Source organism: Hypanus sabinus, chromosome 21 (assembly GCF_030144855.1).
Source record: "Hypanus sabinus isolate sHypSab1 chromosome 21, sHypSab1.hap1, whole genome shotgun sequence".
NCBI lineage: Eukaryota > Metazoa > Chordata > Chondrichthyes > Myliobatiformes > Dasyatidae > Hypanus > Hypanus sabinus.
The window spans coordinates 37363558-37391396 of NC_082726.1; the positions used below are offsets into that span (position 1 = coordinate 37363558).

The window sequence follows — 27839 nt, forward strand, 5'->3', positions numbered from 1 at the left end:
AAAGTAGATCATTACCCTCTGCCCAGGTTAGAGGATATTGCAAACCTTTCTGGAGAAAAACACTTAAGCAAAGTGGACTTAGCTGAGGCCTCCCTAGAGACAGAGAAGAAAGAAGAATCCAAAGTGATTCTCACCATCCTCACAAAGGTCTGTATCATTGTAATATTTTGGAGTAGCATCTGCACCTACATTCTGCAGAAAGCTATGGACCAGGCGCTGCAAAGCTGTCCAGGCCTTCAATTGTTACTTGGATGGCACCATTGCTACCAGAAAGGATGACAAGGAATATTTCCAAAATCTCAAGACAGTGTTGAATATTAGATTATTGGCTCACAGCAGGACGCAACAAATGTTAATTCTTTAAACCAAGTAGCACTTACTGTTGTCACACTATTGAAGCAAAGAAGTACACAAGTACTCTGAGAAAATTCAAGCAGAGGTGGATGTCCCAAGGTCAAGACATTTCACAGTTGAGGTCCTTTTAAGGATTTGTTAAGTAGTATAGCAGGTTCCTGCCTGACCTGGTTATTGAGCTCCATCTCTTAAACTCATTACTACAGATTGGGAAGATATGGCAATGGACAAAGCAGTGTGAGTTGGCTTTCAAGGAGGTAAAAGAAGTGGTAACATTCCAATCATGTTCTCTTACCGCTGCAGAGAAAAATTATGCACAGACTGCCAGAGAGGCCTTGAGTCTGCTGGGGTGTAAAACATTTCAACCAGTACTTGTATGGGAGAGTATTTTATTACTGATCAACAAACAGTAGTGTCATTTTCAATCCACAGAAGGGTGCTCCACTAACAGCAGCCACATGAATGCAGAGATTGGCTCTTTTTTTGAAGGACACAATTAGAAGATCGATTTCAAGAGGACAATTAATCATGGAATTGTTGATGGATGGTCCCATTTTCCCCTGGAGAAAGAAATACCTGAAAAAATTACCAAGGAGTACACACCTGTAGACATATTTTCCCTAATGCATATCAAAAGTCTCCCTTTATGGCAGAGATGATCCAAAGGGAAATCAGAAAAGACCCCACACTGTCTCATGTGTACATTGCCACCCAGAATGGTTGGAATGTACAGCAGAAATCCCAGATCCTCCATTTTTACCAGCACCAGGATGAAATTGCTCTTGATGGAGGTTGCCTTATGTGGAGATTGAGAGTTGTTGTACCTTTAAAGCTGAGAGCTAAAGCGTTGGAAGAGCTACAGTACATGCTGGTCATCTAGGCATAGTCAAAATGAAAGCATTGGCTTGAAGCTTTGTCTGGTGACCTGGGATAGTTCAGCAGATCGAGTAGCCCAGCATGCACTGTTCAGGATTCCAACACATCCAGAAGATGCCAAGAGCAGCACATCTCCATCCCTGGGAATGGCCTGCATTTCCCAGGCTGAGAATTCATGTAGATTTTGTTGGACCATTCATGAGCACAAATTTCTTGGTACTAGTGGATGCAACTATAAAGTGGCAAGAAGTATTCCCAAAAGCCTCCACTACAGCTTGTTGATGTGTTGAGAAGCCCCTCCTCAAGGGCTGGTGTTTTAGAACACTTAGTCAGTGATAACGGAGCACAGTCAGTGCCAATGCAGAACAGTTACAGTCATTCCTGAGAATGAATGGAGTAAGACGTATTACATCTGCACTGTACCACCCAGCTACAAATAGCTTGGCGGAAAGATGTCCAGAGTCTAAAGAACAAACTGTGAGCAATGTCATCAGAACATACTACACTGACTCTGAATCAGAAGCTTGCCAATTTTCTCCTTGCATATCATAACGCTGCACACTCCACAACCAACAACTCACTAGCTATGCTGTTCCTGGGTCGTCCCTTGCATTCACACTTGGATATCCTTAAACCCAGTCTCAATAGCTGAGACAAATTAAAGGCTACTCAAACAAGGAGGTTCGATGTTTCACTCCTGGACAAGCAGCCCTGTCGAGAGACTACAGAGGTGATCAAAAATGGGTACTTTGAAAATTAAGGACAGAACAGGACCATTCTCCAACCCAGTGGAGATTGTGTCTGATATCATCTGGAGATGACACATTGGTCAGTAGAAGAGAGCAGAGTCAATTGTTAGAGAAGAAATGTGCCAGAGCTGTCCAAAACCACTTCTTACAGTCCCAGAGTCAACTCCTACAACCACCATGGAGAAGGCCCCAGAACCTTAGAGTGTTTCACAGCCTCAAATCTCCTGCCAAGCACAGTGACCCCATTTATCATTTATACAACAATAGTAAAATATTCCCCACAGTGATTAAATCTTCAGGACTAAATGGAACAATTTAAAATTTACTATACTGTGGATGTCTATATAGTACAGTAGTTGTATTATATATTATACTGTGTATAGTGGACATGTATCATAAACTGAGTTGGAGTTTATAGCTAAGCAGGGAAGAGAGTAGAGTATTTAATATTTCAGTAATATTTGAGTAATATTGTAAACACATGTTTGATTGAGCATACTTTGTTGTTTAAATAATTCATTACGAGTTATATGTCAAAGTATGTGAATGGCACACATACGTCATCCAACCACCATGTCATTATGTGCATTCCTCACTTTAAGTAAAAACAAAGTACACAAGGTATCCCCGCCTCTCCCATGTTTTTAATTTCAATTACAGTAGTTTTATGTTTTTAGAGATACAAAACATAACAGGATATCTGTAGTGAGTTATGAATTATTTAGACAATGGTGGAACTTGATAATTGATGGACCGTCTGGTGAAGAGCTATGTTTAAATTACAAGTGACAATGGTCAGTTTTGCTAGTTTACTGATTATTTGAATTGGCACAATTGGTTAGCAGTTTGAATCACTGTTTTAAAGATATTTTAGGTAAGAAACTCTGGCTACTGAATTGCTGGTTAAATCTTCAATAACAGCTGGTGGCAATTTAAACAAGCCAAGTAATTGAAAATCAACTTTTCAACAACAGTTTATGTTTGATCCTAACTTCTGGCACAAAAAAGGAATCTATCTTGTCCTTGCCAGAAAAATAAATTTACCCAGTTCAGACATATTTAATAGCTACTATGATCTTGGAATACAGAACATTCACAAATTGACATCCTCAGTTAGAAATTCAATAGAAATTCTTTTTATTCTCGCGGCTAAAGCAGACATCCTTTGGCAGAGCAAGCAACGTGAAGCAGCCTCCATTGGCCTAGCCACGATTGTGCGCCCCAAAGCCCAGGCCCCGCAACCGAAGCCACCAAAACCCAATTGGAGACAGTTCGGAACAATGGTGTTTCTATCTCCAAAGATGGGGCTCAGGCGTGTACCGCTGCCGTCCACCATGTGCTTTTCTGGGAGGCGCCGGGGCCAGCCGTTGCTAATGGCAACGACGGCTGGCCACCGAGACAGCCTCCTGTACCTCTGGGACCGGCAATCCGGGCGGCGCTTCCTGGTAGACACTGGGGCCGAAGTCAGCATACTCCTCCCCCGAACATGGACACTCATAACGCGATCCCAAGCCCCAAACTCACGGCTGCAAATGGCACCAGTATTCGGATGTACGGCCTGCAAACTATTGCACTGCATTTCGGGTCCAGCCGTTTCACTTGGACTTTCACGTTGGCAGCGGTGTCACAGCCACTACTAGGGGCAGACTTCCTACGAGCCAACTGCCTCCTGGTCGACTTGCAAGGCCAGTGTTTGGTCCACACCGAGACGTTCTAGACTTTCCAGCTTGGAGAAGCCAAGCTGCCGGCTCTCCACCTGGATTCTGTGGCCCTCTCGGGTAAAGAATTCGCCAGGGTGTTGGTGGAATTCCCCTCCATAGTCACCCCACAGTTCTCCACGGCCGACCCCAAGCACGGCGTGCAGCACCACATCCCCACGCAAGGACCGCCGCTGCACGCCCGAGCTCGCAGGCTCCCACCTGACAAGCTCCACCTCACCAAGGAGGAGTTCCGTAAGATGGAAGAGATGGGACTCATACGCCGCTCAGACAGCCCATGGGCATCCCCGCTGCACATGGTGCCCAAATCCGCAGGAGGCCCTGCGGAGACTACAGACGGCTCAACGATGCCACAACCGCCGACAGAAGTCCCCACATCCAGGACTTCTCAGCAAACCTGGATGGAGCGACCATCTTCTCCAAAATCGACCTGATCAGGGGATACCATCAGATCCCAGTGCACCCCGACAACGTGCCCAAGACAGCCCTCATCACCCCGTTCGGCTTGTTCGAATTATTGAGGATGCCTTTCGGTCTCAAGAATGCAGCCCAAACTTTCCAAAGGCTCATGGACTTGGTGGGACAAGTTCATTTTCATTTACTTGGACGATATCCTGGTGGCCAGCAATTCGCACCAAGAGCAAGTGGCACATATGCGCCAGCTCTGCCAATGCCTGAGTGACCACGGGCTGGCAATCAATCCGGCGAAGTGCCAGTTCGGGCTGACGGAGATCGACTCCTTGGGCTACAGAGTCAACCAACATGGTGCAGTTCCCCTACCGGACAAGGTCCAGGCCATCCGCCAGTTCCCCAAACCCAGCACAGGCTGCAGGAGTTCGTAGGGATGGTCAACTTTTATCATTGGTTCGTGCCGGCGGCAGCCCGCATCATGAGACCCTTGTTCCACCTGATGGCCGGCAAGGCCAAAGAAGTGGCATGGGACGCGGAGTCCACGGTGGCGTTCGAGCAGGCCAAGGAGACGCTGGCGAAGGTGGCCCTCCTAGTGCACCCAAGAATCGATGTACCCATGGCACTCACAGTTGACATTTCTGACACAGCAGTTGCCGGAGTCCTAGAACAGCTCATCGAGGACCAGTGGCGACCACTCGCTTTCTTCAGCCGGCACCTACGGACACCAAAGGTAAAGTACAGCACCTTCGACAGAGAGTTGCTAGCGCTCTACCTGGCTGTCCGGCATTTCCGGTACTTCCTCGAGGGAAGGGAGTTCACCGTGTATATGGACCAGAAGCCCCTCACCTTCACACTGGCCAAGGTATCAGACCCATGGTCGGCTTGGCAGCAGAGGCACCTGTCCTTTGTTTCAGAATTCACCACGGACACCCACCACATCACAGGGAAGAACAACATCATCGCCGACACACTGTCTCGCTCCTGCCTCCACTCAGTAACATATCGTCCTCAGGAATAAACTACGCAGCACTGGCGGAAGCACAACGGTCAGACACCGAGATCCTGGCTTACCGCACCGCCGTTTCGGGGCTCCAGTTGGAGGACGTCTCCATCGGCCCGGCAGCGGATCGACTCCGGTGTGACGTGTTTACCGGCAAACCTTGACGCATGGTTCCAGTGGGTCAGGACCTGGCCCACCCGTCCATCTGGGCATCCATCAAGCTGGTAACGGACAGATTCATCTGGCACGGTTTGCGCAAACAGGTCGGACACTGGGCCAGGACCTGCATACACTGCCAGACCGCCAAAGTCCAGAGGCACGTGAAGGCTCCGCTCCAGCAGTTCCAATCGACGCACAGGAGGTTCCAACATATCCATGTGGACTTCGTTGGCCCCCTGCCAGTCTCCCAGGGTGCCAGGTATATCTTTACCATTTTAGACAGGTTCACCAGATGGTCAGAAGCCGTACCACTCGCAGACACGTCCACTGGGTCCTGCGCCAGGGCACTCATTGCAAACTGGATTGCCAGGTTCGGCCTCCCAACAGATATCACCTCCGACAGAGGGGTGTAGTATATGTCTTGTTTGTGGACAGCTCTGGCGCAGCTCCTGGGCATCCAGCTGCATCACACCACAGCATACCATCCCTATTCCTACAGTTTGGTAGACCGATTCCACCGGCATCTCGTAGGACCTGATGGCGCGCCTCAGGGGCCCCAACTGGACAGACGAGCTTCCCTGGGTCCTACTGGGCATCTGCACAGCCCCCAAGGAGGACCTGGACACCTCCTCAGCGGAATTGGCCTACAGCACCCCCCTGATGGTTCCAGGCGAGTTTATACCAGAGGCCTGAGGTTCGGACGAAACTCCAGCAGCGGTGCTATTGAGGCTTCGGGACAAGGTAGGGACCCTGGCACCGGTCCCGACCTCCATTCATGGCCCCACGCCATCCTTCACCCCTAAAGACCTCCGAGACTGTGAGTATGTTTTTATTCACAGGGGCATGCACAGGTCATCTCTACAGTGGCTGTACGAGGGACCCTTCAAGGTGATCCGGCACAACGGATCCACATGTGTCGTGGAGGTGTGTGGCCGGGAAGAGACTTTTACAGTGGACCGCCTCAAACAGGCGCACTTGGACATTGAGCAACCAGTGAGGGTACCCGCACCGCGCCGGCAAGGCCGGCCACCCAGGCAAGCCACACGGACTGGGGGCTCCACTCCCCTGATGGACATTTCTGGGGGGGGTGTGGGTGGCGTGGTGGTTCGTACACACAGGGCTTGAACTGCCACCAGGGCCTGCAGGCAGACGCGCGGCCCGCTCGGGGCTGACCTTCCGGGGCGGTCTGACGTCATGTCCACCCCGCTGGTTGCAGGGACCCGGGGGGATTTAAGCGCGTGAGTTTGAATCAGTAAAGCCATTCCGAGTTCAGCTCTCTCTGCCTCCGTGCGTTCCTTCCATAGCGCCTTGCGCGCCGCTACATGCTTTACCAAAAGTAGTAGAAATTTACATTAACCTGCTTCAACCCAGCCAGCAAAAGAGATGATCACAAACTACTGGTATTCTCTCATGCAAACACAAAAGATCCACAGTACTGATCCAATAAATCCAGTGAACTCTTTCAGAAACCTGACCAATATTTACTCCAATACTTATTTATGCTGTAAATATCATATGTTCATTCAGTTAAATGTTGATTACAATGGGGCCAAATTAGCAATTATGCTTCTTTTGATTACAAAGAAGTAACATTTATATAATCCCTTTCATATCTCAAAGCATTTAGCATCCAATAAGGTATTTCTGAATTGTAGACTTGGTAGTGTGAGACATGACAGCTGATATGCACACAGCAAACTCTCATAGAGGGCAATATTAATGAAGTCCCATATAACTTATTTTATCACAGAAGAGCCCCAAAAATCGGGAAAATTGTAAAGTATGAAAAGCTAAAATTTCAAAAACTGAAATAAAATGGCAGTTCAAAAGTGGCTTCAAATGAAGAAAGTTCATGTCCTTGAGTCAAAGTCCTGGCAATCTGATCGAACGTCTCTGGCAAAACTTCAAGATTGTTGTCCACCACTGCTCCCCAACCAGTCTGGCACAGCTTGAGCAATTTTGCAAGGAACAATAGGCAAACATTGCTCCATCACGTTGTGCAAAGCTAATAGAGATTTATCTTAAAACACTACTGGCTGTGATAGTTGCGAGAGGTGGTTTAAGTAAGTTCTGAGCAAAGGGGGATGGATACTTCTGAAATGCTAACATTTCAGTTTTTGTATTTTTAATTTTTCATGCTTTACAGTTTTTCCTCTTTTCTACTGTCAAAAAAGGAGTATGTTATTCATGCATACAATTTTTCAATTAAATTGATCAAAATCCATGGTTGTAATAATAATTTATATGAACAAAGGGTTTGGGGCTGAATACTTTCTCAAGGCGCTGTATTTGTAAATAAAATTTAGAATAAGGATGATTTCTTGCAAGCCTTAAAGTGTTACACAGAAACAGAAATCTACAGTACATTACAGGCCGTTTGGACCACAAGGTTGTGCTGACCATGTAATCTACTCTAGAAACTGCCTAGGATTTCCCTACCATATAGCTCTCTATTTTTCTAAGCTCCATGTACCTATCTTAAGAGTCTCTTAAAAGACCCTATTGTATCCGCCTCCACCACCATCGCTGGCAGTGCATTCCACACACCCACCACTCTCTGTGTGAGTAACTTACCTCTGACATCCCCCTTGTACCTACTTCCAAGTACCTTAAAACTATGCACCCTTGTTTTAGCCATTTCACCCCTGAGAAAAAGCCTCTGGCTGTCCACACAATCAATGTCTCTCATCATCTTATACACCTCTTTTCAAGTCACTTCTCATTCTCTGTCGTTCCAAGGAGAAAAGGCCAAATTCACTCAACTTATTCTCATAAGGCATGCTCTCCAATCCAGGCAACATCTTTGTAAATCTCCTCTGCACTGTCTCTGTAGTATCCACATCCTTCCTTCCAGTTCTGAGGTAACCAGAACTGATCACAGTATTCCAAGTGAGGTCTAAATAAGGCCTTATATAGCTGTAACATTTCCTCACGGCTCTTGAACTCAATCCCATGGCTGATGCAGGCCAACACACCATACGCCTTCTTAACAACAGTGTCAACCTGCGCTGCAGCTTTGAGTGTTCTATGCACACAGACCCAAAGATCTCTGATCCTCCACACTGCAAGGAATCTTATCATTAATATTATATTCTGTCTTCAAATCTGACCTACCAAAATGAACCACTTTCACATTTATTTGGGTTGAACTCCATCTGCCACTTCTCAGCCCAGTTCTGCATTTCAGCCTCAAAGTGTCCAGTTGGATACTGAGTTGTAAAAAGATATTAGTCCTGTTCCAGCTATGTCGAGGTAATTTGGGAATCCTGTCCAAATGCACAAATAGAGTATCCACTGCACTTCTGTATAGAATGGACTGGCAGAGTGGGAGCAGCTTTGAGAAATTACCATCTTATTACATCAAATATAAAAGGAGTGTCCTTAACATAGTAAATGTTTTATTCATTTATGTGAAATTGGCAATTTCCTAACACCAACTGATTGCCCATTTCCCAACCACTCGAGTAATTGAGAGTGAGCTACCACTATGAACTGCCGCAGTCTGTCCAGTGAAAGTACTTCATACTCGTATATGGTAGAGGGTTCCATGGTCCTGAAACGTTAATACATTTTCAAGTTATGACTTAAAGGAGAACTTACAGGCTCTGGCATACTCTTGCACCCGGTGTTCTTGTCAAAGTTCTAAGTACATTTATTACTAAAGTATGCATATCACAAACAACCTTGACATTCATCTTCTTACAGGCATATGCAAATCAAATTGAACCCATTAAAATAAGATCAAAACACACAATGTGTGAAAGAAGAACAAATCGTGCAAACAATAAAAGTAAACAAGTAACACACAGAACTAAAGTTCATGAGAGTTCACACGCATAATGCCAGTTCATTTCTGCAGTTGGTCCCGGAGCCTGTAGGAATACGAACACAACGCTGGAAGAACTCAGCAGGTCAGGCAACATCCGTGAGAAAAGAGTAGCCAACGTTTTGGGCCAAGACCGTTCAGGAATGGGGGGTGGGGAGGGGAAGAGAGGTCCGAAGCCCAGTAATAGAGATAAGGGAGGGGGTAGGGCCTAGAGGCGCCAGGTGGAAAACCAATCAGAGGAGAGATAAGGGGGGGGGGGAATAAGCATGGAAGAACTGTAGAGATAAAGAAGCAGAAAGTTGAAAGGGGAGAGAGGCAGAGAGGGACCTGGGATAGGGGAAGGGGGAGGGGGAGGGAATTACCAGAATTCAATGTTCATACCACCAGGCTGGAGGCTACCCAGACGGTAGATGGGTAATTCCCTCCCCCTTCTACTGCAGGTTCTACTGCAGTTGTACAAGGCCTTGGTGAGACTGCACCTAGAATATTGTGTGTAGTTCTGGTCCCCTAATCTGAGGAAAGACATTCTTGCCATAGAGGGAGTACAAGGAAGGTTCACCAGATTGATTCCTGGGATGGCAGGACTTTCATATGAAGAAAGACTGGATCGACTAGGCTTATACTCACTGGAATTTAGAAGATTGAGGGGGGATCTTATTGACACGTATAAAATTCTAAAGGGATTGGACAGGCTAGATGCAGGAAGATTGTTTCCGATGTTGGGGAAGTCCAGAATGAGGGATCACAGTTTAAAGATAAGGGGGAAGCCTTTTAGGACCGAGATGAGGAAAAACTTCTTCACACAGAGAGTGGTGAATCTGTGGAATTCTCTGCCACAGGAAACAGTTGAGGCCGGTTCATTGGCTATATTTAAGAGGAGGTTAGATATGGCCCTTGTGGCTAAAGGGATCGGGGGTATGGAGAGAAAGCAGGTACAGGGTTCTGAGTTGGATGTTCAGCCATGATCATACTGAATGGCGGTGCAGGTGTGGATGGGATACAAATTACGTGGGCTAGATGATGAGCACTATTGGGGTCAAGTCATCTAAGGAAGAGGAGAGTATTCCATAGTCTCCTGTACAGGATGGAAAAGCTATGCTGGAGGACAAAGTAAATTCTTTTCCACAGTATTTTCAAAGTCTTGCTACTGCAATATTTATGATCAATATCTACACTCAGGATTTTGTTATGGCGATTCAGCAATGATAATGCCAATGAATATGAAGGGGTAGTAGATAAACTCTTTGTTGGAGTAGGTCTTTAGGCAACACATCTAATTTTTACAGAAGAATTAACAAAATACGGCACCAGAACACACTAAAAGGGTGATTTTTAAAGTTAATCTTAAGGAATGACGAAAGGTAGAAATAATGGAGAGATTTAAGAAAATAAATTCCAAAGCTAACTGTGTCCTTATCACCTGTAAGACAATGGAAATTCATTCAGATATTCTGATGAGTCTTTGAACATGGCCCAGTCCAAGAACTTAAAACAGTCCCATAGTTGCTCCTGTGCCTCTCCTGACCACCTCCTTGTCGTCCTTACCTCTGGTGCCTTGCTCTTAGTTTCTGCCTATATGCATGAAGAAGGAAGACAGCCTGATGATCAGATTTCCTGAAATATGGTAGAGCAATGGAACGGTAGATTTTGATGGTAGTGGTTGAGTGTGTTGGGTCCTCTGGTGCTGCAGGTAATGTGCTTATGGTAGTTGGCAGAGCTAGCCTGATTAAGGTCCCCAGCAAGGATGTGAAAGATGTCAGGGTAGACTGTTTCTTGATTATTAATCGTAGATCACAATACATTGAATCTTAGCTTGACATAAACTGCAGTCAGGTTCACAGTGAAGAACTCTCTCAGGAAGAACAATTGGCACTTAATCATTAGATGTTCCAGGTCAGTAGAACAAGAGTAAAGTAAGACTACTACGATCAAGCACCACGATGAGTTTATCATGAAGCATATCCTGCAACCTCTTCCATTTCCTGATAGAACCACCTGGCGCATCAGGTGGATTAAAAGAGAGAGAGGGAGAGAGGGAGAGGGAGAGAGAGAGAGAGGAGAGAGAGAGAGAGAGAGAGAGAGAGAGAGAGAGAGAGAGGAGAGAGAGTGTGTGTGTGTGTGTATACATACATATGTGTGGGGGGTGGAGGAGGAGCAGGAGGGGAGTGAGCCATTTTTTAGTGAAATAGAGAACATAGCAATTTCTGATTTCCCTCCAATATATGACCCCATTCCCGTTTAACTAATACTATAGAAATAAGCATAATTAAATGTAGAAGCTGAAAGTACTTTTATGAATATATGTATGTGGAGCATGTCAGGCCTGGCCCACATGATTTTCCATCTTAAATGGTAAGTTGTACATTAAATTTGGCAAGTTAGAAATTCATGATTGATGCTCACTTGGATCCCATACAGACGGTTGTTAGAGGCAAAGGATAGTGCTAGGAATATAAATTTTGTAAAATTATTCTCAAGGTATTAGACTGAACTGATTGTTTTTGGGCTTTCAGCCAAAGTTGGTGATTTTTACTGAGATTCAATAACTAGTTCAGTAAGGTTGGCTGATGTGAAAAAGATGTTAGATTGTTTAACTTGCCTGCCTCTTGGCAATCTTCCAAAGATAAATTAAGTGCAGAAAAGCAGAGAAAATATGTTGTAAGTTAAGTATTTTCTAATTGATCTAATTGTTTTAATCCATGGATTTTAATCAGTGATAACTTTCATCACAATAAAGAAAACTACAACATAGATGTTGTGGTAATTTAGCTGGGCTTTAGTATAGAGTTTATAACTCTTGACACCAACTTACAATTGCATAGTCTGTGGAGAAATAGAAAAACTCTTTCCAATAGGTGATGGGGTAACCCAGTCACTGTATATCTGCTATTCAGTGCCTGATTCTGAATAGTGCTGGCAGATGGATGGGATCAGGTTACCTGAAACCTTATCCCCGTGACTCTCAATCCTCAACCAGAGAAATAGTACTTGATACAAAAATAAAAGATTGTTTAGTGACAGCCCAATAAGCCAGACAGAATGACCTAGTGACCACATTACTCTAAGTGGCTAGGTACAAAGTATCTTGTATTTAAATAGATCAGCCTGGAAATCTGACAGCATTGTTTTCCTAGTGTTGAAACACTATTAACAATTCCTTAGTGCTGTTTTAAAGAAGCTCTTAAAATACTTGAATTTATTAGTGCCTATTCCAAAACAGTGTTCAAGAGCTCCCTCGTGTAGTGTTATGTTTAAAAAACAGTGGGTGTTAAGGTTCAAATTTCCTATTTTAGTACCAATTTGTTCACAGCTTTGATCTCCAGTAGTCTCCAGAAGTCTCCCTTAAAGAGTCACACCAATTGACAACTACCAGTCTTCTAGCTACTGAGGAATTTTTGGAAGGAATATACTGTATGCATACTACAATTATAAGAAAGAGATGGCAGGGTCCTTGTAGAGTCAGTGGATTCCGCTCAGGCTTCTGAACAACAACACAGAAAAAAGGAAGCTTAAGAGACGGAACAGCCAGGTGACTTAGAGGGAAGGGTTAAGAGATAGATGGGTGAGGGAGAATGCAGTCTACAGCATATGCCAGCGTGCTTTTGTTTGTGTAAATGTACCTCTGTGCAGGACCAGATACACTGCCCTGATCCCAGAATTTTCTCAGTGTTTATTTTTCTGGATTTTTCGGTGCTCTCCCAGCTAACTTACAAACCCTGCACATTCTCATTCAGAGATAATTATAATTCTCATATTCTCATTTGAATCTGGAAGAAAAGTGCCTCCACCAATTAAAATGCTGAAAGCAGTTGAAATGTTTAATAATTTAACACATCAGTAATACAATAGAATGTTGCCAGAAACAGATTTGGAAACTGTCAAAATTAAACATATGATAGGTATTGAGAAAGCAGTAGACCAATATTTTTTTTCATTCGTACTTTTAAATCCTACATTTCCATTTTATGGTTCCCATTTATCCAAGCATTATTTCTCTTTGATTGAAATAAATTTACTCTGCTTAAGTTAAGTTTCACATGTTGCTGAATATCTTGCTGCTACTTATAGAGTCTTATAGCTTAGAGAGAGCCATTTGGCCCAAAGCATTCTATGCCTTGGTAATTTAAGATTGCTCATCTAATAATGTTGTGCCTCAAATCACCTTCACAGGCTGTGTATGGTGAAGGAGGGGTGGTGGTGGGGAGGGTATTACCAGCAGTTTGAGAAATCAATGTTCATGCCATCAGTTTGGCAGCTACCCAGATGGAATACAAGGTGTTGCTCCTCCAACCTGAGTGTGGCCTCATTGTGACTTCCGGTTTAGCAGACTTCTGTTGGTATTTTAAAGCTTCCCAATCCTCTAACTTCTCACTAATTTTTGCTCTAAAGGCCTTCTGAAAACCCAAGTCCACAACATCAACCAATTCTTCTTTGTCTATCCTGCTTGTTGTTTCTCATGTTAAAATAATGCTTTTTAGTTAAATACATTTCTACTATGGGGAAGAATTTACTACTAACTATGCCCCACAAAATTTTATCAGATTCCCTCCTACCCCCCCCCCCCCCCACTCCAGCCTGCTCTAGTTTAATGAAAACCAGCCCGCCTATCCACTCTCCTCATAACTGGGACAATCCCAATTACCTAAAGGAATATTTTGTCAAAGACACAAGAGATTATGGATGTTGAAATCTGTAGCAACAGCCTGCTGGATGAACTGAGCGGGTCAAGGAGCATCTGAAGGAGAGGCATTAAATATCCTGATGCTGGATTACAGCCCAAAACACCAATAATTCCTTTCCTCATGTGATAGTATTGGGTTTGCTGACCACAAAGTTTCAAATACAGATGAAGACCTTAAGCGCTATCAGATGTATATAGCCACAAGTACTGTCACTGCAGGGAGATTATACTGTAACTACCCAATCTTCAAAGACTAATTCACTAATTCACTAATTCACAAATTCACAGCCAGTGTAGCTGCCAATACCCGCTATTTGAGGGGTGGGTCCCCTCTGCCTACTAAGAAAAAGATATTTCCAGCTAACAAAGTAGGTCAAAATACAGATCATTTATTTTCAGTGATTCATGTTTAAATCCAAATAGCATTCTCAAAACACATTTAAAGTTCACAGAAGATTTCTATCTTAAATGTTTCCCAAATTAAAAACCATTTCTAAAACAAAACAATTTCTAAAATACAAAGCATAAAGGACAAAGGATTTCCAAAACAGGCACATTTCCTATAAATTAAAAAGACATGTCAAAGATGCAGATGAATGAATTGTCTGTTGCAGAGATGGATATGTTTCTTCTATGCTTCTTGATGTTCCTACTCCATTCCTAATAAGGCTGAATTGCACTCTACATTTATACCCTTTTCCACCACTTGGGTGAATCACATTTAGATGATATTTCCTTGGATTTCCTTTTTAACGCAAGTAGTCTTAAAAGAATCTTGGAGACAAAGACCTAAGCTTAACAGTCATGGGTCATAATTACACTGTGAAGCCAACTTCCTTGAATACATAAAATTCCAAACATTAATAGATCAGTTATTGATATGCTGAATGATATTATCCATTTGTCAGTTTGAAACAAGCCAAGATAAACAACCCATTGCCTTATATTACATCTTTGTGCAATAATAAAGCAGCTGCCGTGGTATACTACAGACAGGGCACCTATGCTACAAACAGAGTGTGTTTTCAAAGCTGAGTTTTTAACTTCAAGCTGATTGCTGTTTGCAATTTACATTTTAAGAACCAAAGACTGACTTCCATTTACAACCAGAAACTAAACAAAGTATTAGTTGCAAGTTTACTTACAACTGTTCATTCTCACAAGTGGCAGCTGTTGGGTTTAGAAAGCCAAGATTAGCAAACATGAGACAAGAAGTGAATATCCATCACACTTCCACAGTTACAACTCAGTCACTGAATTCTTCCAGCAGATTGGTTGTTATGTAACATTATGGTGAATCTCTGCACTTACTCTCCAAAGCAATTACACTTTTTCTATGCCAAAGTAACACCAAAGCTACACACAATATTTCAGGTGTTGCTTCACAAGTCTTTTAGAATGTTTTTATCATAACATCACTGCTGTTAGAGTCTACATATCATCAAATGAAGGCTAGCATTCCATTTGTCTTCTTTCCTATCTAACATAAGATACCACCTTGAGAGATCTTTGCACTTGCACATCAAAGTCCTCTGTTCCTCATTACTTTATAATGGATTCCATCAAATTCCCAAAGACCTGTTTTAGACTAACTGATGTATAGTTTCTTATATTTCCTTACCATTTTCCTTAGATGAGGATCCTTCCATACTTAAGAATTTTGGAAGATCTCAATCAATGTATTTTTGGTCTCTGCAGTAGCATCTTGTAGAATTCAAGAATCCAAGCCATCACAACCAGGCGGTCAGTCAGGCCCTACTTCTATTAATTTAACTTAAAATATTATCCCTAGGGCAAATTAACTTGTTCACAGATTTTTCATTACTATTACTTTTAGTATCTCCCAAAATGAAGACTGGCACAAAATATTTGATAACAAATCCCTGCCATTTCCTTATTTCCCCATTATCAATTTCCCAGTTTCATCAACCAACATTCCCTGTTATAAACTCTAAGAAAGTCTGTCTGTTTTTAGGAGACACAAGAGTGCACATGCTAAAATCTGGAGTAACAAACAAACTACTGGAAAAAAATCAGCAGACATCAGCCCCCACCCCACTCCACTGCTCATCCCCATACTCGTCTCGGTTCAATGCACCCACTACCATACAATTCACCCACAGACTACCCCTACCCCCAACCACCCAATCTGGTTCTGTTACTTAATGGTTCTCATGATCATTTCCTTTATGTATCAGATTACAGCACTAGTTCTTTACTTATTTCTCTCCAGCAGCTGTCAACAACCTTAACAATCTTCCAAACCCCCCCCACCCCCTACACACACATAACTCGATGAGCCTTTCATTTTTCTCTTCTTTGTTTGCCTCCATCTATAATTCACCAGACTCTGTCTCCAACTCCACATGGTCATACACTATGGAAGTAGGCCCTTCTGCCCAATTCATCCATGCCAACTATGTTGTTCAGCTAATTAGTTCTATCTGAGTTTGGCCCATGGCGTCTATAGTTCTCCTATCCATGTTGATCTAGGTGGCTTTTAAAGTTGCTAATGTGCCACCTCAACCATTTCTTCTGGCAGTTCACTCCAAATGTGCTCCATCCTTTGCATGAGAGGCATTCTAGTTACTCTGCTTAATTTGGGGAGATATGGAATATCATCAAATGTCTATAGGTGTTTGTTGGACAGCATTCTGACTGGTTGAATCACAGCATAAGCCTCCAATGCAGAAGATCACATGAGGCTGCAAAAGACTGTGGACCAGTCAGCTCCATCATGGGCACAATCCTCCCTACCATCAAGGGCATCTTCAGGAGGTGCTGCCTTATGAAAGTGGCAACAGTCATTAAGGGCCCTCAGCATATAGGGTATGCCCTCTTCTCTTTACTATTGTTAGCGAGGAGATACAGGAGCCTAAAGACCCACAATCAATGATTCAGAAACAGCTTCTTCCCCTCTGCCATCAGATCTCTGATTGGTCCACGAACACTGCATCATTACAAAATAAACAAATACTACAGAAAAGAATAATCTATAGCAATTTTGTGTCATTACTCTGTACTGCTGCTGCCTCAAAAATGCAGTGTCATATAAGAGTGATGAAAACATGATTCTGATTATGCTGCTTCTGATGTTCCTTTCAAGTCCCCACTCTGATCTTAAATCTGTGCATTTCCTTTAACATCCCCTCCCTGCCAAAAAGGCTATATGCCTATGCCTCTTTAAGGTTACCCCTCAATCTCTTACATTCCAAGGAATAAATGCTAGTCTATGAAACCTCCCGTTGTAACTCAGGCCCCCAGAAAGTCCAGGTAACATCCTAGTAAATCTTTTTAGCATTCCTTCTAGTTTAATAGCATGTTTCCTCCAAAAAGGTGACCAAAACTGTACACATTGCTCCAAGAGTGGCCTCACCAACATCTTATAAAACTGCAACATAACCTCCCAACTTCTACACTCAGTGAGCAAATAGCTAAATGTTTTCTTCATCACCCTATCAATCTGTGACATCATTTACAGTTTTGTATTCTGTTCCATAACATTCCTAGAGCCCTACCATTCATTGTACAAGTCTTAGCTTAGTTTGATCTCCCAAAATGCAATAACTCACATTTATCTGGGTTGAAATACATTTGCCAATCATCATATCTAGCTGATTAAATTTTCCCTGTAATTTTTCATGCCTTCTACACTATCTACAAAACCACCTATTTTTGTATCAACTGCCAGCTTAGAAACCCTGCCTTGTATATTCATATCAAAATCATTTATAAAAATTAGGAACAACAAAGTTCCCAGCACAAACCTCAGTGACACACCATTCAACACAGGCTTCTAATCTGAGAAACAGCCATCAGCTATTACCCTCTGCTTCCCACCACTGAGCCAGTTATGAATCCAAACTAGCATCTGTAGTGGATCCCACCTTCCTGACTAGTCTGCCATGAGGGCCATTTTTAAAGGCCTTGCCAAAGTCCAGATACACAACACACACTGCCCTATCTTTATCTACATCAAGGGTTCCCAATCTGGAGTCCACAGACCCCTCAGTTAATAGTAGGTGTCTATGGCATAAAAAAGATTGGGAACCCCTAATCTACCCTTTTGGTTACCTCCTTGAAGAACTCCAAGAGATTTGTCAAACATGACTTCCCATAGCGTGCTGACTGTTCTGAATCAGACCCTGCCTTCCAAAATATTGGTGGGATCTGTCCCTCAGTATTCCTCCCGTGGCTCCCAGCAATTTAACTACCACCAATGTCAAACTCACTGGCCTGTAACTTCCTGCTTGTTTATGTTGTTCTTTTGAAACAATGGCACGGCTGCACATTAACCACACTCTTCACTCCTTTCAGAACCTGACCTGAGGTCTGAAATTAAGCAAAGTTCTCTACAAATGCTTCTGCAATTACCTCTCTAACTTCCCACAAGGCCTAAGGATGCATAACTTGGAGATTTATCCACCTTAATGCACTTAAATGCCTCCACTACCTCTTTGCTAATTCATACATGGTTGAAGACACCATTCATTTCTCACATTTCCTTAGCCTCCATCATTTTCTCCACAGCAGAAACTGAAAAGAAATCTTAATTTAAAATTTCACCCATTTCCTGTGATTCCACATACAGATGGCCATGCTGATATTTAAGGGACTTATTCTCTTCTTTGCTACCCTTTGACTCTTAATATATAACATCTTGGCAATTTGCCCCATCTTGCTTGCTGGATCCTGCCTTCCTAACTTTTCTCTTAAGTGCACTCCTACACTTCTTATAGTCACGAAGAGATTCCCATTTACTTGTGTACAGTCTATGCCTCCCTCTTAGGCAGAGCTTCAATATCTCATCAACCAGGGTTCCCAAAACCTGCCGGCCTACCCCTTCACCTTAACAGAAACAATCAGACTGAAATCTTGACAACATACTTTCAGAAACTTCCCACTTTGCCGACACCCTTTTTCTGCAGTCTTGCCCTTTCAACTACAGCAAAATTTTCCCTAATAGTTCCAAAATATGCTGTGCTCAGGTTTAGGACCTTAACCTAGTCATATCCTTCTCCATAACTAGCTTAAATCTAATAGAATTATGGTCACTGAATCCAAAGTGTTCAGTAAATGACTGATATTTTTATTAACTTTACGTATATTTTCTTAAACAGCTCCAGTAGTTCATCTGTTATCTTCCAATCATTTTTACTCAATCCACTCTAGCCAACTGTCTGTATTTCTATATAATTCAATTTATTAAGCTCCTGACCTTTAATACATTCTCAATTTGAATGTGAAAATCTTTTGGGCAGGTCCACTTATGACTGGCTGAATTCACTGCTGGGAGCACACCATTTCTTCAAGATACACTCAGAGTCTACCTCCCAAAGGGGCAGCACTTCCCAGCAGATCGGCAAGAAGCTGGGCAGTGCAGGCTTTTCTGACTAAGTGGCTGCTTTGCACTGAATGACCCTGTGGATGAATCCCTGTCTTCCAAAGGCCACCGGCAAGGGACCAGGGAGCTCTTGGGAATGATATGCATGAGAAAGGCAATTTTTAAAAGGCCATATTTCTTGTACTCATACCTGTTAGGAAATGAACCATTTCAGTCATCACACCATTACTCAGGACTATTGTTATACTGTTAATCTCTGAACAAAATAAAATCATGTGTCCATATTTAAACAGTTAAACACAGTATCTGCCTGAAGTGCAATTTTGAGAACGAAGTAACCTTTAAAATATAAAAGCACTCAGAGAACACCAGCTGATCCTTGGCACGTACCAGCAGCCTCGAGAGCCCATTACCGAAGAAAGAAGCCAGAATGAAATGTAGAGGACCATTAAAACCACTTCCTCCTGTTGCTACAATCTAGCCTTCTCAGCCTTCTAGCTCTCAGGCACACAATGATCTTTCCTCCATATCTTTCCCCAGGTGCAATGACACAAAGATATTAGACACTCCTATTGGCCAAAAGGCATAATTTGCCTCAAAGATTAAAACAGTCCAATTACATCAATCACGTGGGAGTTTTCTTGATCTCTCGCATTCGTGACTGGTGAAATGCTAAAAATAATGCATCAGGGGCCTCAATTGTTATAATAATAATTTGAATGAGAAGATGAAGTGCGGTATATCTAAGTTTGGCAATGACACAAAGATGTGGCATTGAGAGTTGTGAGGAGGATGCCAAAACTTTAAGGCAATATGGAGCAGCTAACTGAATGGGCAAAGGACATGGGAAATAGAACACAATATTGAAAAAAGATTTCTACCTTGCCTAAAGAAAAATTTAAAAAGCAGATTCATTTTAAAAATGAGAGATTAAAATGTATTGGTGTTCAGAGGTATATGAGTACCTTGTACAGGAATCACTTAAAATGAATATACAGCCCCAGAAGGAAATTAGAAAGTCAAGTAGTACGTAAAAAATTATTCCGTGGCTTTGAACAAATTGGTGATGATGTGAGTTTAGCCAATCAAGAATCCAGTGACACTACACTTAGAATTCAGTGCACAGAATTGGATATATTTGAGAAGGAGTAAACCAAAATATCCAGAGGGCAATGCATCTTTACATAGGAAGGTTATGGAAGCTCATTTGGTGAACACATTCTGGACAGAGATTGATGGATTATTTAATATTAATATATACTATCAGTACAGGAAAGTGATGCAGAGGTAAAAGGTCATGTGTGATTGTATTGAATGACAAGGTTGTCAAGGGGCTGAATGGCCTGTTAATAATGGTCATTGATTTGAAAACATTTGCTCTGTTTTACTCTCCATAGATGCTGATGACCTGCTGATTACTTATAGCATTTATAGCATAAAATCTCTATTTTAGATTTTGGTTTAGGTTGAAATTTATCTTTGGCATTAAGCAGAGTAAGCAAGATTTGTATACTGGTGGGTAGTAATTTAATCAACATTGCTTCAGGTCAACTAAAATTATTGACAGAAGCAATTCCTCTTTAAAACTGATATGCCCCATCTCCTGACCTAGAGGAACCCTGTTGTAATGCAGTCATATTCTCTTGAATTTTGATATTTTTATGGGAATAGTGGAAGCCACAAACGCTATGACTTTTAGAATGTATAAGCATTGCCTTCTAGCTACCTACTAATAAATTTCTGATCATTTTTTGAAGTAATGAGTTTTGATGGTTTCCAAATGGCAATGACTTTATTGCCACTTAGTTAGAAGTTGCACAAACTGATATTTACCATACCAACATTGTTTTAGCCAATGGGTCAATCAAATCAGTTTCAAAATTAGCTTTGGCCTCATTTTCAACAAAACAGTCTTACAAAAATATGGATTCATTGTAATTAATTTTCAATTAGTATATTGTAAGGTAAATTAAATTTACCTTTGTTGTTAATAGTACTTAAACATAAAAAAATATATTTAGGAACAGAAGTAGGCCACTCAACCCCTCAACGTTACTGCACCAGTCAAGATCACAGCTCATCTGCATGCAAGCTCAACTGTACATACCTGTCTATCCATCAATGACTTTTGATCATCTTTAATCAAATGTTCAAAATCTCTTCACTCTTTGTGGAAGAGTGTTCCAAACATTAGCAGTTTTTATTTCATCTCTGCTTTAAATAGATGACCCTTTATTTTTAAAGTGACCCCTAGTTCTAGAGCAGGGGTTCTTAAAATGTTTTAAGTCATGGACTCCTTTGGCAGTCTGGTGAAGCCTATGGATCCCTTCTCAGAATAATGTAGTTAAGTATATAAAATAAAATACATGGGATTACAAAATAACCAATTATATTGAAATACAGTTATAAAGCATTTCTGATATTGTAATATATGTGCTTCTTTTTTAACGCATTAAATAACAAGCCTTTACATTTAAAATACAGGCAAGTTAGAATTACATTTTATTTTTAAAGGCATCAGTGTGAAGGCAGTTGTTGCTTTGCAGCAGGTCTAATAACTATGGTAATTTCAAAGTAGAGATGAGCAATATTTTGAGATATTTCCAACAACTGTAACATGATATGAAAATATCTGTGGTTTCTATTGATGACAAAGTCACTGCTGCTGCTAATAATACTGTGCCTTGTTGTCTATATTCATAATTGAAAGAAAAGCTAAATTTTATTTGGAGGTTAATGAAAATAAAGATGCAAATTCTTTTCTCATCCAAGTTTAGGGACCCCAGGTTAAGAACCAGTTTAAGAGTGTACCAGATTCTTTGTACATTCATCTTCTCATCTTGTGGAGAACCTTATATGTTCTAATATGAATGATATTTGTAGGAACAGCATCCATATACTGTACTTTTCTGTGTGTTCAGCGATGCTTCTTTGTGGGCTATCATTTTATGTATAACTGATGTCTTAGAAATTACATTATTTATCCAAAGGTTTATTTATTCAACATTGATAAGAAGTAATTCTATTTAAATCATGTTACGGTACAAAAAATAATTTGCAAAGGTCCTGACATTTGATATTTCCAGTTAGCACTGGTATTTTAACATACTGATAATTAGGCAATGTCAAAAAATCCCTTGAATTTTGTCCCAATTAAACCATCTTTGTATATTTTATTTTTAAGGTTGCTGCAAAAGCAGGTGTTTATGAGATCCTGAATCGCTTGGGGTTCCTTGAATTTGAAGAGCCTGAAAACACACCACTGTCTCAACTATGCTACCGCTGGTTGCAACAGAATACGAATATACTTCCATTCCGAGGAGAGTTTATTTAGTTTCTGGAGTTGCAATTTACCAGATACCTTACTGATTAGTCAGTGGTTGTACACATTTACTTGTCCAAGTTTTTAGAACTGCCTGATTTATCCTTGCCAAATAGCGCTGAGAAAAGTGGCAAGTGGATAAAATTTCCAATCAAAATGACAGGGCTGTGGAGAGCAGTACAGTACGATTAATTTTGAAACTAACATAGCAAGGAGCCAACATTGATAATGTATGATAAAAGTTTAAAAACCAGGTCATCAAGGTATTTGTAGCTTGTGAGAGAACCCTTCAACCAAAATAAAACAATAGGATTTAAGTAATTCCATTAATACCTAAGGTTATTTAATTGTTGGCAGTGATCAATATAATAGTCTTCTAACTCTATAAGGTAGCATTGTTGGCCTTCACAGAAGAGAATAATACTACAATTTAGTATGTAACCTAAATAGATCTAGGGTTAAAGTATTAAACAGCATGTTCATTGTAACTATGGGATATATTAATTAAAGATCACTGAATAGGAAAACAGCAAATTCTGTAAGTAGAATCCATCGTTCCCTTTTTCAATGTTTACCACTGACATATCTGTGCATCCTTAATTTTTCATGACTGTAATGCATGATATTGTAAACTATGTTAAATTTATAAGATGTCATATCACACTTGTATATTGTCACTTCGATTTTTAGATACTGAATGTGATGTTCAATTCCAAATGTGGTATAGTAACTTCCACTGGATATGTTGCATTCATTTAGCATACGACACAACTGAAATTATATGCATTTGTTAACTTTAGCGCCTGGATTCCAGATGCATTATTTTCCTCTCTAGTGAACTCTTTTGAAGACCAGGTTGGTTTTGTACAGTTTTATGCCAGTGTTGCTGAATGCAGGAGAGTTATCAAAATCAATGTTTTTTTCTGCATAGATTTTAAATAAGGATATAATTGTGCTTTTGCTAAATGTATAACATAATCAAAATCTTTTCAACAGTTGCATTTAAAAAAAATCATAATAGTTCAAAAACTACATTGGATCTATAACATGGCTCATTTAAAAATAAGAGGTGGTGACTTGAGTATCCTTTTGAAGACTTAGTCAAATGATAAGTATACTTTTGATATTGAAATAAAATTGTAAATACTGTGATTATTTTTCTAAACTTAGAAAGTTTATGTATTTAAAATATGTTATCATGAATAATCTTCATGGTAGTGGATACATTGAAACTTACATCTTTCTTCCCCATAACCACTTTCTCTTCCAAAACAACAGAATCTACCTGCTATATTTGTATAATTTATCTTTATTGTTCTTTCAACTACTCTATCAAACCAAAAGCAGAAGATACTGCTTTCCAATTTAGCAAAAAATAACATTAAACCAGAAATTCATTTTCAGTGCAATGTAAAATCATAATAATTGTCAAGTCCAATATCTGAAATAGCCTCAATGATTTATTCTTAACATTGATATTATGAGTTCTGTGTTTTCATATTTTGCAAGAGCTTGGCTGCCTTTTCCCACTCAACAGTTGCTACTACTTGAGACACTGAATACTTTTCCATAGTAATGAAGGGATTATTAATGATTGTGGAACCATGATTTTCATGCATATGTAGCAATCACTGCAGAGGTTTTAGTTCTGCCAAATAATAACATACCTTGCTTTCCAGCTGGTGAGGATCAGTGCTGAATTTTGCCACAGGCAATTGGTTTAGTTGGAATTTATGTGGAAGCACAGAGACTGCTGGGAATGGGAAGCAGATGTATGGGAGCGAAGTTAGGAATACATAAAATGGACATTAAAGAACCCAGAAATACTTGCTGCGTCCTTTTTGTTGAACTTGATAGTGGGCTATTGCACAATGTAGAATTTGTCACCAAGACTCTTCGTGTACATTGGCTCCCAAATTAGCATATGACACCTTGCACGTGTATTTCTTCTCTTCTCTTTAAGCTCATTTACCTTTTATGTTAGATGCAACAGCTGCCACATTTTCACCAGTTGGTGAGTCATTCCAAGCTTCAATGCTGTTTTCAAGTGAGTGTGCTGCTGGTTTTGTAAATCGGGTTGTTTGTGTTCTTTTATTATTGGAGCTGTTTCCAGTCATATGTAATTCGTCAAAAGTTTGATACAATGTTTGAACAGCAGCAAATGTGTTATCCAGATCACTGCAAACAGATAATTTTTCTTCATTACATTATCCTTGGTTACAAAATAATAAATTATGTTACATATTTCAGTATTAACAATTTTGTTTTAATTGTGAATTAATTATTTAAAATAAAGATTACAGCAAAAAAATTTACACTTCATAGGACTTCTGTATTAATACAATTACAATTCTTCCAATATCATCCACTTAATGACAGACACTCATGTTTTGCAACTTACTGGAGTCGGTCAATAACAATCTTAAGTGTTGTCATGCATTGGCGAGAATCAAATATTCATTATTTTAATTAAGTATTTTATCCCTATAAATACTTAAAATTGGAGATCCAGTAAACAGTTCAAATCTAGAAGCTATGGAGGCAGCTCACATTAAGGACAACACATCTTAAAAAAGAAAGAAGTACCATCATATTTTATTCTATTTATAAGTGCAGGTTACAAGGAATCATGGAAATTGTGTTTTTTACATTCATTTCCAGATACAGAATCCAGAAGTAGTAGTCAGACATAGGGCTTGAATATTATAATTCAAGTTCTTTGAATTACAGTCTGTCAAAGTGTTGGAAGGTTGTGGGTAAAAGTTTCAATCAAGGGCCTTGAGTATATAATCCAGATGAACTAATAAATGCAATAGAGAGGGCATGCAGTGGCAATGATGATAGTTTTTTGCATGCCCCATTAAGTTGAAATCTCATACTTTTGGTGATGAAGAAGTTTCTATTTCAGGGAGGCAAAGGGATTCATTGAATGTCCCAACACAGACATTACTAAAACTGATAATCTTATCACATTTTGTGGGTCCATGCCATGTTCAAACTAGCTATTGCATTTCTTCTTTCAATCAACACTGCTCTTTAAATATACTTATTGGTTGTACTTCAAAAGGAAGTTTTAAATGCAGATTTTTGTTTTTACTTCAGTTGTGTATAGTTAAAGCTACTCATTAAATAATCAACACAAAAATGAATTTAATGAAAATATCTTAGACTTGTTTAAGCTTCGTACCTCTTAGGTCACAGAGCTGTTAATTTGGAAGCACAAAGGAAAAATGAAATATAATGAACTTGTATTAGGTTTTATGTGCAGCTCATTGTGTATAACAGTGTTATTATTTGATAACTTATCTTGTCGGGTAAATCCATGCTGCCAATACAACACGGTGCCATATGCATTTTAGTGTGGTGTGCTCACTTAACAATCAAAAAATAAATTCAATACACCGAAAAAAGTTATGTGTAATTTATTTGATTTATGAAGTGCTTTTTAATGACTGCCAATTTCTCTCAATTCACATCTTGAAAACACAAATTAAAATCAAATCTTACAGCATATATGGAAGGACTGATATTTTTGTGTTTTATAGACATTTCTTTGTCATTTCTTTGCCAAGTTAGAAACAAATCTGCAAATGCTAATTTTCAAGTAAAGGATAAAAAGAAAAATACTTTTATGGTTTAATATTATTTCACAGGATTTTAATGTTGTTAATGTTGAGCCAAAGAGTCTCTGAAAAATACTGGAGGAACTCAGCAGGCTAGACAGCCATGGAATTGAATCAGCAGTCAATCTTTGGGGCCAAGACCCTACTTCAGAAGGATGGGGGAAGATGGCAGAATGAAAAGGTGCGGGAGGGGAAGGAGGACCAGCTAGAAAGTGACTGGTAAAGTCCTGGAGAAGAGGAAATCTGAGAGGAGAGAAGACTATCCCTTGGGAGAAAGGGAAGAGGATGGGCACCTGGGGGAGGTGATAGGCAGGTGAGGAGAAGAGGTAAGAGGTCAGAGGGGGGACAGAAAGAAGAGGGAAAGAAAAATTATCAGAAGGAGAAATCACTGTTCATGCCATCAGGTTGGAGGCTACAAAGATGGAATATGAGGTGTTGCTTCTCCACCTTGAGAGTGGCCTCATGGTGGCAAAACGTTGGAACAGGAATGGGGATTGGAATTAAAATGATTGCCTACCAGGTGATTCTGCTTTTGGCTGATGGAGCAGAGATGCTACCTAACACTTTAATTCATACTCCTCACCTGCCTACCACCTTCTCTGGCTCCTCTCCTTCTTCCCATGACCCACTCTGCTCCCCCATTAGATTCCTTCTCCAGCCCTTTACCTTTCCCATTCACTCGGCTTCACCTATCACCATCTAGCCAGTCCTCCTTCCCCTCCCCCAACCTTTTTATGCTGGTTTCCTCCAGCATTTTGTGGGTGTTACTCTGAATTTTCAGCATCTGCAGAATCTCTTGTGTTCTTAAATATCCCTAATGATTCTGCCTCTGCCATCACTCATGCAGCACGTTCCATGCACCTACTACACAGTGTAAAAAAAACTGCCCCGACATCCCCCTTAATACTTCTCCTCCACTGTCTTAAAATTATGCCCCCTTTTATGTGCTATTTATTCCACTTGATCAATGCCTCTTTATCTAGTACATCAGTATCATCACCTCTCATCCTCCTCTCCAATGAGAAAAGCCCTACTAGCTCATTCAACCTAACCTCATAAAACAGGCTTTATGATTCAGATATCATTTTGGTAAATATCTGCACCCTTTCAAAAGCTTCCATATTATTTCTATAAAATAACATGACCAGAACTGAATACAATACTTCAAGTGTGGTCTAACCAGGTGTTTATGGAGCTACAGTAGTACATCATGGCTCCTGAACTCATCATAAGCATTCTTAACCACCCTATCAACTTGCGCTGCAACTTTGAGGGGATCTATGGATGTGAACCCCAAGATCCCACTGGTCCTCCACTCTTCTAAGAACCCTGCCTTTAACCCTGTATTCTACCTCCAGTTTCAACCTTCCAAAGGGAATCAGTTCACACTTTTTTTTTAGATTGAACTCCTTCTGCCACTTCTGAGCACAGCTCTTCATGCTATCAAGATTTAATGGTAACCTAAGACAAACATCTACACTATCCACAACATCAGCAACCTTCATGTCAACTTACTAACCCACCTTTCCATTTCCTCATCCAAGTCATTCATAAAAGTCATAAAGAGCAGGGGTCCTAGTACAACCCTTGCAAAACACCACTGGTCACCAACCTCCAGACAGCATACACTCCTTCTACGACCACCCTCTGCATTCTGTGGGCAAGCCAATTCTGAATCCACACAGCCAAGTTTCCCTGGATACCATGCCTCATGATATTCTGAATGAGCCTACAATGGAGAAACTTGTCCAATGCCTTTCCGAAATCCATATACAC

General features: G+C 40.9%; 1 protein-coding gene across 5 annotated transcripts in view; it reads left to right on the plus strand.

The window, feature by feature from the left end:
- LOC132378966 (paladin-like) overlaps positions 1-24682 on the plus strand; it is a 278270-nt gene extending 253588 nt beyond the window's left edge. For all 5 annotated transcript variants that reach the window (XM_059946356.1, XM_059946357.1, XM_059946359.1 and 2 more), the window contains one exon: positions 22303-24682. In XM_059946356.1, coding sequence (XP_059802339.1) covers positions 22303-22452 — 150 coding nt within the window. In that variant the 3' untranslated portion in view covers positions 22453-24682. The remainder of the gene's footprint in view (positions 1-22302) is intronic.
- Positions 24683-27839: the final 3157 nt, after the last annotated feature.